This window comes from Hyperoodon ampullatus (genome assembly GCF_949752795.1).
Source record: "Hyperoodon ampullatus genome assembly, chromosome: 19".
NCBI lineage: Eukaryota > Metazoa > Chordata > Mammalia > Artiodactyla > Ziphiidae > Hyperoodon > Hyperoodon ampullatus.
The window spans coordinates 42,631,786-42,644,359 of NC_136932.1; the positions used below are offsets into that span (position 1 = coordinate 42,631,786).

Consider the following 12,574-nt stretch of genomic DNA (forward strand, 5'->3'; position numbering starts at 1 on the left):
TGTTTCAGCTCTCATACTGTAAACTAGTGTCCTTTTCATGGTCTGTTTAGTACCACTTTTTTTTTTTTTTTGCAGTTTTGTGCTTTTATTGGTGATGTTGCTGTTTATAATGGCCCCTAAACACAGTGTTTAAGTACTGCCTAGTGTTCCTAAGTACAAGAAGGCCATGATGTGCCTTACAGAGAAAATACATGTGCCCGATAAGTTTCATTCAGACATGTTATAGTACTGTCGGCCATGAGTTCAATGTTGATGAATCAGTAAGGATATTTATTGATCGGTTGATAAAAATGTTGGGACCAGATGCTCAAACTTACCTAGTCATGTATTTCTTTTAGGAGCCTGTGGTTCAGTATTCACTAATTCAGTGTTCATGGTGACTTTATAGAACACAGCTACCACTAAAGATGAGAATCAACTGTGTATAAAGTAGCCTAGTCACCAAGATTTTTAAAAGGAAGAAAATCCTGCTATTGATTAAACTATGCTGTCTTTTTTATTTCAGTACATGGAACTGTGCTACAAATAGTCAAATCCTTCTATTGATTAAACTATGCTGTCTTTTTTATTTCAGTACATGGAACTGTGCTACAAATAGTCAAATCCCCTTAATGCTTAGTTACTTTTTACATCTGTGCTTATTGTATATATATACAGGGCTGGGTTTTTTTATTTTATTTTATTTTTTTGTCATTAAAGAGACTATGTCTCTCTTTGGAAGAAATAGGGTTTTCTTACTAGTGTTAAACATATCGTAAGGGGAGATATTAATATATTATTAATGAGGTTTTTTTTTTTTTTTTTTTTTGCGGTACGCGGGCCTCTCACTGTTGTGGCCACTCCCGTTGCAGAGCACAGGCTCCGGACGCGCAGGCTCAGCGGCCATGGCTCACGGGCCCAGCCGCTCCGCGGCATGCGGGATCTTCCCAGACCGGGGCACGAACCCGTATCCCCTGCATCGGCAGGCGGACTCTCAACCACTGCGCCACCAGGGAAGCCCATTAATGAGTTTTTTAGTTATCCATTCCTGTGTTACAAATTACTCCAAAATATGGCGGCAGTAAACAATAAACATTTATTAATAATCTTGTGGTTCCTGTGGGTCAGGAGTTTGGGTGTGGCCTAGCTGGGTGGTTCTGGTTCAGAGTCTTTCATGAGGCTGTCGTCTGAAAGACTGGGAGTAGAGATGTGCTTTCCAGATGGCTCACTTACATTGCTTTTGGCAGGAAGCTTTAGTTCATTGCCATGTGGATCTCTCCTCAGGGCTACTTGAGCATCATTGCAGCATGTCAGCTGGCCTCTCCTAGAGCAAGTAGTTCAAGAGATAAGGCAAGGAGGAAGCCGTATTGCTTTTTATGACCTAGCGTCAGAAGTGATACCCTATCACGCTCATCCCATTCTCTTCAGTAAAAGCAAGTCATTGAGTGAAGCTACACTTAAGGAGAGGGAAATCAAACTCTACCTCTTGAAGGGACTAGTATCAAAGAATTTGTGGACATATTTGAAAACTACCACAGTATTAATAGTAGTTAACAATCTCTGTTTTTTCTCCTAGTGGTAAAAGTACCACAGAAGACACTCCTGATGGATGCTCTTAAAGAAGAATCTGAGATAATCTATGACTTTTGCATGTGCAACCCTCCCTTTTTTGCCAATCAGTTGGAAGCCAAGGTAAGATATCTTCTGCTTTAAAGTAGTTGAATATTTAGTTAAGTTTTCCTTGTTTGCAAGATAAGAGCAACTTTTATTTTGGAAGCTATATCAGTTAGGATGCTTCTGGTATCAAGCACCTGAAAACCCAATTCAGATTGACTTAACAAGAAAGTTTATTGGTTTACATATCTGAGAAATCCAGCAATAGCATGGACTTCGGGAACAGTTTGATCGAGGAGTTCATGATAATATCAAGGTTGAGGCTCTGTTTTTTCAGGTTCCCCTTGGCTCTTATCGGGCCCTTGATTGTTTTTGTTCTCAGGCTGGTTTACTTGTGGCAGAGTAATATTTGGGGAGTGGGAGAGGGTGAGAAGAGAGCTCTTTTCTTCCCCAAACCATTTAACGTTTGGATTTCTTCTGATTGGACCAACTTAGGTTACAGTCTGATCTACTGCATTGGGCTTATTGGCTTAAGGAGAGGGTCACTGTTTTTACTGCCAGCTGTCATTTGATAGCAAACAAATGTCTTATTTAGTCTTTCCAACTTGAAATGAATATATTCATTTCATGAAATAAAATATATTTGCTTATGAATATGGAAAGAGATGCATTGGCTAAAAAAACTAACCTATTAAAAATCAATAAAATATTATTGATTTAACCTAAGTTTTCCTTCATCTAGAGAAGAATTAATAGAAAGTGAATAATATTAATCAGAAGGAAATGACGGGATGTGTATGCTTAAAACTTTGAGAGAATAAATTGTTTTTAGAATCACTCAGATACTCTAAGGTACCATTTACATACCTCATAATAAAATAAATTCCAGATGGATTCAGTTTGGTTGCAGAGGGGGAAGTGGACAGAAATTTATTAGCAATACCAACATTCTAGCTTGGAACATGAAGTGAAGCAGGATTTAAGAAATCTAAATTTTAGCCTTCAGTGCAGATAAATTGGAGGACTATTGATAAAATAGCCACATCCTGGCATACATTTCTTTTAAAAAGTGTTGAGATACAACATATATACATAAAAGTACACATGCCATGAGAGTAAACTAGGTTTTCCAGAGTGAATATTCTTATAGAACCAGCATCCAGATGAAGAAATAGACTATAACTAGCACCAGAACTAAATATCTTTTTATAGCAACTTTACTGAAATACAATTTACATGCCATCAATTCACCCACTTAAAGGGTAGAATTTAATTATTTTTAGTATATTCACAGTTGTGCAGCCATCACCACAATCAATTTTAGAGCATTTTCATCACCCACCCTGTGGAAAAAAAAAAAAAAAAAAAAAAACCGACACCCATTAGCAATTACTCTCGGTTTCCTTGCAGCCCCCGTAGTCCTAGGCAACCATCAGTCTACTTTCTGTTTCTGTGGAGTTGCCTGTTTCGGACATTTCATAAAAATGGAATCATATAATATGTAGTCTTTTGTGACTGACTTCTTTCACTAAGCATAATATGTTTTCAAGGTTCATCCATATTGTAGCATGTATCAGTACTTCATTTCTTTTTATTGCTGAATAATATTCCATTGTATGGAAATATCACATTTTACTGATCCATTCATCTGTTGATGGACATTTGGGTTTTATTCACTTTTTGGCTATTTTGAACAATGCTGCTGTGAGCATTCATGTACAAGTGTTGCGTGAACATGTTTTCATTTCTCTTAGGTGTATACCTAGGAGTGGAATCACTAGGTCATATGGTAACTCTATGTTTAATTGTTTGAGGAACTGCCAGAATGTTATCCAAAATGGCTGCACCATTTTTTATTCCACTATGAGTAGTGTATGAGAGTTCCAATTTCTCCACATCTTTGTCAGCGCTTGTTTTTATCTGTCTTCTTGATTATAGCCATCCTAGAGAGTATGAAGTAGCATCTCATCATGGTTTTAATGTGCATGTCCCTGATGGCTAATGATGTGGAACATCTTTTTGTGTGCTTATTGGCCATTTGTGTATCTTCTTTGGAGAAATGCCTATTCAGATCCTTTGCCCATTTAAATTGGGTTATTTTTCTTTTTATTATTGTTGTAAGAATTCTTTATGTATTCTATCTGTAAGTCCCTTATTAGATATATTATTTGTGAACATTTTCTCCCATTCTGTGGGTTGTCTTTTCATTTTCTTGATTGTGTCCCTTGCAGCCTGGAAGTTTTTACTTTTGAGGAAGTCCAGTTTATCTATTTTCTCTTCTGTTGCTTATGCTTTTGGTGTCATATCTAAGAAACCATTCCCTAATGCAAGGTCATGAAGATTTACTCCTATGTTTTCTTCTAAGAGTTTTATTGTTTTAGTTTTTTACATTTAAATCTTTGATCTATTTGGGTTATTTTTTCATATCTAAGAAACCATTGCCTAATGCAAGGTCATGAAGATTTACTCCTATGTTTTCTTCTAAGAATTTTATTGTTTTAGCTTTTTACATTTAAATCTTTGATCTATTTGGGTTATTTTTTTATATGGTGTGAGGTAGGAGTGGATTAAATATTTAAATTTTAAAAGTGACACCATCAGGCTTCCCTGGTGGCGCAGTGATTGAGTCTGCCTGCCAATGCAGGGACATGGGTTTGTGCCCTGGTCCGGGAAGATCCCACATGCCACGGAGCGGCTGGGCCCGTGAGCCATGGCTGCTGAGCCTGCGCATCTGGAGCCTGTGCTCCTCAATGGGAGAGGCCACAACAGTGAGAGGCCTGCGTGCCGCCAAAAAAAAAAAAAATGACACCATAAAATACTAGAAGAAAACAAAAAAATATTTATATAATCTTTGGGTGGAATATTTTCAGTGTATGATACCAAGAGAGAAAACATAAAGAAAAAGTGACAGAATTGGCTAGATTAAAAGGTAAAATGTTAGTATGTTTAATCACAAAGATGGAAGGTAAAGACCCTGGGAGGGAGTATTTGCATGAATGCCATTGTTTCAAATGCCAAGATTATACGATTTTTAAATCCCAAATCTAGCATGATACCTGGAAACGGAAATTATGTCTAAGCATTCTTGTGTAAAACTAGGTTACAGTCAAAGAGCTGGCCTTAAGGTGTAAAGGTTTTTCACCAGGGTTTGTTGTTGTTGTTGTGTTGTTCAGGGAGTAAACTCTCGAAACCCTCGAAGACCCCCACCTAGCTCAGTAAATACAGGAGGGATCACAGAGATCATGGCAGAGGGAGGCGAATTAGAGTTTGTTAAAAGGATCATCCATGACAGTTTACAGCTTCAAAAAAGATTAAGGTAAGTTGGTAATAAGAATATTATTGACTGTAATTCAGAAAGAAACCATGTCACTGAGAGGAAACAAAATCACTGTGGTCTGAAGAATAAACAGATAAAACCTGAAAAGGTAGATGGTCCTACAGTCTGCAAAGACCCTGTTTCTGAGGATGCTCTCATGCCTTTAATTGATTTGTGTTTCCTGTAATCATCTACAGTGCATGGATAGAAAGGAGGAAAATACCATATTACTGTATTGCTCCCATTAGTATGGTCCTGTGATGGAACAAAACTGATTCAAACATGGCTTTTGATTAGAAAACAGATGGGTTCAGATCTGCCCCATGAACCAGAATAAATTTGTTGCCTCGTCCTTGAAGCAATTTATGTTCTTGGAATCAGTCTCTCAAACGATGACAGATGTGAGGACATTGAGCTGTCAAGAACTTAATGAAGGGAAACTGAGGTCACTAACCAGCTCCAGAGGAGAGTTAAGGCTATTCCTTTTTAAAAGCTAATTATTTTGGACAACACACCTGTCATTAAGCAGCATAAGGTACTCAGAAAGAGCTGTTTGTCTCGCTTGACTTCTCACCCTGCCAAGTGTTGGTGAAATGATGGATAATGTGGTAGTTCAGACTAAAAGGGCTTTCAACCCTAGGATTTAGCTTTGTGACATAGAGAAGAATTTTTTTTAATTGTGGTAAAATATGCATAACATAAAATTTACCATCTTAACCATTTTTAAAGTGTACAGTTCAGTAGCATTAAGTACATTCATATTGTTGTGCAGCTAACCTCCAGAACTCTTTCTTCTTGTAAAACTAAAACTCTGTACCCATTAAACAACTAATCCCCATTCCCTCTCTTCCCATAACCCCTGGCAACCACCATTCTTCTTTCCATCTCTATGAATTTGACTATTTGAGGTACCTTATGTAAGTGGAATCATATTTGTCCCTTTATGACTGTCTTCTTTCCCTTAGTGTCAGGTCCTCAGTATTCATCCACGTTATAGCATGTTTCAGAATTTCCTTCCTTTCTAGGGCTGAATAATATTAATATTCCATTGTATGTATATACTACATTTTGTTTATCCATTTATCTGTTGGTGGACACTTGGGTTACTTCCACGTTTTGGCTATTTGTGGATAACGTGGCTAGGAACACGGATGTGCAAATATTTCTTAAGACCCTGCTTCGAATTCTTTTGGGTGAATACCCAGAACTGGAATTGCTAAGTAGGGAAGCCTTCCCCCCCAACTTTTGGATTTATAGGTGTTTAAAGCCGCTTATTTTAGTAGGCCAGTTCCAAAATCAACAAATAACCTGATTTGTTAAATGTGAGTTTATTTAAATATGGAAAGCAACTGGACTCTTGGATGATCTGCTTCAGAAAATTTACACAATATTAAAGCCAAAGGTTAATAAATTTTTGCCTTAAATTGATTTCTTCAACGAAAAATGGTACAGATGAACCTGTTTGCAAGGCAGAAATAGAGACACAGACATAGAGAACAAACGTATGGACACCAAGGGGGGAAGAGAAGGGTGGGGTGAATTGGGAGGTTAGGATCGACACATATACACTAATATGTATAAAATAGATAACTAATGAGAACCTGCTGTATAGCACAGGGAACTTTACTTAATGCTCTGAGGTGACCTAAATGGGAAGGAAATCCAAAAAAGAGGGGACATATGTATACATATACCTGATTCACTTCGCTGTACAGCAGAAACTAACACAACATTGTAAAGCAACTATACCCCAATTAAAAAAACAAACAAACATTAGGATGTGAGGAAGAAAGAGCCTTAAGTTATACTGAGCATTGAGAAAAGTCTGAGTAAGTAAAGTAAACTTAAAGCAACAGAGCACCAAGACTCATGACAGTAGGTAACCAGGGCCATGTGGCCATTTCAGTATCTGTCACCTTTTGAGGGAACTGGAGTCATTCAACAAAATGGGGAAGGTTGTTTTCAGGAGCCTATTAATCAGTAAGTTTCTATTATTTCCAAAGTTCCATTTGAACTACAAAAAAATATGTTTTAAATGAACACCATTCTAAGAGAGAGGAAGCTGGTCAGTACGTTCCAAGTCCGCCTGTACCTGGCTCTATGGCAGCCCACAAATTGAATGAAAGGGAACGTTTGCTGGGAAGGGTAAATTGCTAGAGCCCATCATGTCTCTCAAGAGTCAACCATTTCAAGGTTGGTGTCGCGTATAGGAAAAGTTACCAGTTACGATTCATATAAAGAAAGGGTTCGGCAGTCTTGTCTGCTCTGTTAGGACTCAGGCAGGTTGAGAGGGAAGGTAAAAGGAAGAAAGGAAGAATGAAGTGATTTTCATGGAAGAGAAAATAGGGCAGTGTTTTTTGTAAGAGTTTTGCTCACAAATATTGTTTACAATTTCATGTTATACTTTGGTGACTTTCATTTGTATATGTTACCAGTTCATGTCCTGCATATTTTTGTAGTTGACATAATGTTTATACCACTATGCAACTCTCAAATTTTAAAATGCTGTGGAAACTGCATATTTTGAAGCTATGAAAAATAAGGGATTGAAAACAAGTATTTAAACCCCACCATCTGCTTCTTATCCCCCTTCTTGTTCCTGAAGAAATGCAGAAATTAAGCCAAATTTGTAACATTATGGAGTGAAATAAGTTAAATTTGTTGGACTGATCTTAGTGATGGCACTCCAGATGCCTCACCTCCCCGTTATGATTCATGCCTTGCCTAAGTCACACTCAGCAGCAAGTGCAGTTTTGTATCTTAAGGAATTTTGCAGCTGGGAGGCCCTTGAGAGAAAGTTATCCAACCTCTTAGTTGTACAGATTAGAAATTTGGGACCCAGATCTCCTAATTCTGGTCCAGTGCTCTTTCCACCACTCTGTGTAGCCTCTGTAGCCCAAACTGCAGTTAGACTTCTAAGTACACAGCCTTTTCTTTTCTACTCCTTTTCTTTTCTTTTTTCTTTTCTTTATTGTTGAGGTATAATTGACATATGACATTATTAGATGGCCTTTCTACTGTTGATGAAGATTTACAAGTGCTTGTCTTAATAGCATTTTCTTTTTTTAGAGACTCACTCACCTAACCTTCTAAATACATTAGCAGACTTTATCAAACCCCTTATGGCCTGGATTTTACTCTTGTCATTGGTTATTAGGTCTATAGCTGATGCCCTTTATGGCAGTGATTCTGTGATTTTTCCAGGAACCAGATTTACCAAGTTCCAACTTAATACTGGTTTTACTCCCTGTTTTTGCTTTTTCCTTTCCATTCCTTACCCCCTGCCAGATGGTGGAGACGTCTTGGGTCTGGGTAAAATCCACATATCTGGTGATGGATAATAAATTAAAAAATCTAGGCCTTTTGAAATGTGATTCTTTGACGTTTTTTGTTGTTGTTGATGTGGACCGTTTTTAAAGTCTTTATTGAATTTATTACAATATTGCTTCTGTTTTATGTTTTGGTTTTCTGGCCAGGAGGCATGTGGGATCTTAGCTCCCCGACCAGGGGATCGAACCCACACCCGCTGCATTGGAAGGTGAAGTCTTAACCAATGGACTGCCAGGGAAGTCCCTCTGACTTATCTTTTAAATATTTTCTCATTGGTAAAGTGAGATAATAATAGCTACCTCATACCACATAGGGTAGTCATAGAGTTGAATGAATATGTATTTGATGTAATTAAAAATAATAATGAACAGTAAATAGGATCTTTTAAACTCTTGACCATTTTAGGAATCCAGTAGATTTAAATGCTGTGGTCTACTGTGTTGAAAGGAAATTTTAAGAGTACTCTGTTATTTTACTTTAATGCAAAGTCCCCCTCCTTTTCTGTTTTTTTCTTAAAACTAGGTGCTAGCATAGTTATGGGGTGCTGTAAATGATGGTTGCAAGGAACAGTTGTAGGGCTTCCCTGGTGGCACAGTGGTTAAGAATCTGCCTGCCAATGCAGGGGACACTGGTTCGAGCCCTGGTCCAGGAAGATCCCACATGCCGCGGAGCAACTAAGCCTGTGCACCACAACCACTGAGCCTGCGCTCTAGAGCCTGCAAGCCAGAAATACTGAAGCCTGCATGCCTAGAGCCTGTGCTCTGCAAGCCTGTGCACAGCAACGAAGAGTAGCCCCTGCTCACTGCAACTAGAGAAAGCCCGCGCGCGGCAACGAAGACCCAACATAGCCAAAAATAAAATTTAAAAAAACCAAAAAGGAACAATTGTAAATTTTATAACTGAGCTTTTAGTTAACTTTCCAGCTGAAAGACTGTCCAGTTCTACAACAAACTTTGACTTACCTTTATAAAAGGGTAAGCCACTTCATTTTCCTTGTCTGTAAGGTTGGGATAATACCTTTTATGGTATTAAATGTTAAAAGAACATAGGAGCCAGCTCCCACATTGTTAAAAGAATAATATGGGACAATATAAGCTCAGAATGAATAATGACAATAATGGATTATAACCCACTGAATAAAGTAAGCAAATAAAATACAAAGGGGATAGAGGAAAAGCTCCTTGTTTACTCTAGAATGCCAACTAGTAAATGTAAAAGGAATAATAAAATTAGAAAAATCACTATTTTGTGATCATTATAGTAATAAATGATTCATGGAGGAATCAACAATGGAAAATTTGAAGAGGAACAGGATATTTTCATAGTTTCAAAGTATTTCCCCAGTTACAAAGTATTTCGGTTACAAAGAGATATATGGTAACTTTATAGTGGAGAGACTGGGGGATACCACCTTGACCAGGTGATCACCTCCTGATGGGGGTCAGGGGTCACCTAGAAGGACACGTAGCACCTCTGTGCTCTTCATGCCCAAAATGTTTTACCTGAATCTATGAGGAAATTTCAGAGAAACCAACTTGAGGGATTTGTAAGACAATTTTTCAAAAATATTAAGGTCGTGAAAGTAAAAAAAGACCACAGACCTGTTCCAGATTGAAAGAGACTAAAGAGACTTGCCACGTAAATGAAATGCATGATCCTAGATTGGATCTTGCATCAGGGGAGAAAATTGACATGAAGGACGTTATTGGGATAATTGGTGAAATTTGAGTATGGACTGTATTCCAGATAATAGTATCATATGAGTGTTAAATTTTCTCAATTTGATCATTGTTCTGTGGTTATAAAAGAGAATGTCCTTGTTTATAAAATGTACATGCCAAAATATTTAACATTAGGGGCATGATGATGTCTGTAGCTAACTCTCAAATGGTTTAGGAAGAAACAGAGCAAGCAAATGGGGCAAAGTACAGGGAATCTGGGTGAAGAATGTACTGGAATCATTTGTACTAACCTTGCAATTTCTATATGTTTGAAATAATTTCAAAATAATTTTTCTTGAAACCTGCTGTCTCTAAGGAATTACTAAATGCTGTAATGAGTGGAGTGCTACTTTCATCATTAAAATAGTATAATGGGTTCAAAATCTCTTGGGTAACTGATCTTCCTTTTCATTTTTTTTTCCTACATACATTTTGATTAGTTGTCAAAAGATGCCTGTTAAGAGTAGCTAGGATCTAATGGGTAGGCTTTTTTTTTTTTTCTGGCTGCATCAGGTCTTAGTTGCCTGCGGCACACAGGATCTTCGTTGAGGCCTGCGGGATCTTTCGATCTTTCGTGTGTGGGCTTTTCTCTAGTTGTGGCGCGTGGGCTCCAGGGCGAGTGGGCTCTGTAGTTTGCGGCACGAGGGCTCTAGTTGAGGCGCACGAGCTCAGTAGTTGTGGTGCATGGGCTTAGTTGCCCCGCAGCATGTGGGATCTTAGTTCCCTGACCAGGGATTGAACCTGTGTCCCCTACATTGGAAGGCGGATTCTTTACTACTGGACCACGAGGGAAGTCCCTCAGTAGGCATTTTTTTAAAAAGTGAAGCTAAAACAATTTTTAATACACCCAATTACTTCTGCTTTTTCTATAAGAAATATAACTTGCAGAAAACAGTTGATATATTGATGAGATTCAATCTTAAAAGATAGGGAATTCCCTGGTGGTCCAGTGGTTAGGACTCTGCACTTTCACTGTCAAGGGCGTGGGTTCAATCCCTGGTTGGGGAACTACGATCCTGCAAGCCGTGTGGCCAAAAAAAAAAAAAAGAAAGAAAAGATTCACGATATACTATTTAGCTTACAGTAAGGGTTAAAAGAAATGAACTCTGCCAAGCCCATGTTAAGTACCAATGACATATTACAAGCCTGAGTTATTTAAATATTTGCTTCCCTTCATTTCCTGAGGAAATTTGTAGCATCTTTCTTTTGTCTCTGTTTTGGGCCTTTTCTTGGCTTCTGGTGACTCTGATCTAATCTGTTCAGGACATGGATGCAACTACAGATTATCATACTAAGTGAAGAAGTCAGAGAGAGAAAAACAAATACCATATGATATCACTTATATGTGGAATCTAAAATATGGCACAAATGAACCTATCTACGAAACAGAAACAGACTCACTGGCATAGAGAACAGACTTTCTTTTGGTTGCCAAGGGGGAGAGGGGATGGTGGAGGGATGAAGTGGGAGTTTGAAGTTAGTAGGTGCAAACTATTACATATAGAATGGATAAACAACAAGGTCCTACTGTATAGCACAGGGAACTATATTCAGTATCCTGGGATAAACCATAATGGAAAAGAATATAAAAAAGAATGTCTATATGTGTATAACTGAGTCACTTTGCTGTACAGCAGAAATTAACACATTGTAAATCAACTATATTTCAATGAAAAAAAGTTTTTAAAAAAATCTGTTCAGGAATGCTAATTTTAAAAGAAAGGTGTTAATTAACCTTTTGTTTTTTTGCGGTACGTGGGTCTCTCAATGCCGTGGCCTCTCCCGTTGTGGAGCACAGGCTCCAGACGCGCAGGCTCAGCGGCCATGGCTCACGGGCCCAGCCGCTCCGCGGCATGCGGGATTCTCCCCGACCGGGGCACGAACCTGTGTCCCCTGCACCGGCAGGCGGACTCTCAACCACTGCACCACCAGGGAAGCCCCAATTAACCTATTTTATACTGTTACTTTGTGAGCACTAATTGCTCTTAATTTCTTTTCCTTCATCTTGTTCCTAACATACCAAAGGCTTTTAATTCCTGGTTAATGATTTCTCCACTGCCTTCTTTTTTTTTTTTTTTTTTTTTTTGGCAGTACGCGGGCCTCTCACTGTTGTGGCCTCTCCTGTTGCGGAGCACAAGCTCCGGACGTGCAGGCTCAGCGGCCATGGCTCACGGGCCTAGCCGCTCCGCGGCATGTGGGATCTTCCCGGACCGTGGCACGAACCCGTGTCCCCTGCATGGGCAGGCGGACTCCCAACCACTGCGCCACCAGGGAAGCCCTCCACTGCCTTCTTAAAGGGAGCATATTCTTTTTCTTCCAAACCTTGTAAAGCTGCCAAATGAAATAGATTATGCTCTGAGTAAATTTACCCAGGTTTGTTTAAAGTAATTTAGGTAGGACAATTATTTATTTCAAATCAGAAAAAGGATTGATTAAACAAAAATAAGGATTGTCATCCGTTGTTGAACCCACAAACAATAAAAACAAATAAAATATTGGTTAATGCACACTATTTCTAAAGCAGTATAATAGTATTTGTCATACTTTTATAATTAATAAGATTTTCATCTGTATTGTTTAATGTATTAGGTTGAACCATATAAAATTGCCAGTC

At 38.5% G+C, this 12,574-nt stretch overlaps 1 protein-coding gene across 1 annotated transcript in view; it reads left to right on the forward strand.

Annotated features, from left to right (window-relative positions):
* Nucleotides 1-12,574, forward strand: part of METTL16 (methyltransferase 16, RNA N6-adenosine) — a gene marked incomplete at both ends in the record, with an annotated part of 56,025 nt that overhangs the window by 20,482 nt on the left and 22,969 nt on the right. Inside the window, 2 exons of the mRNA XM_079726274.1 lie at nucleotides 1,556-1,671; nucleotides 4,767-4,909. Of these exons, the coding sequence (XP_079582400.1) occupies nucleotides 1,556-1,671; nucleotides 4,767-4,909 (259 nt within the window). The remainder of the gene's footprint in view (nucleotides 1-1,555; nucleotides 1,672-4,766; nucleotides 4,910-12,574) is intronic.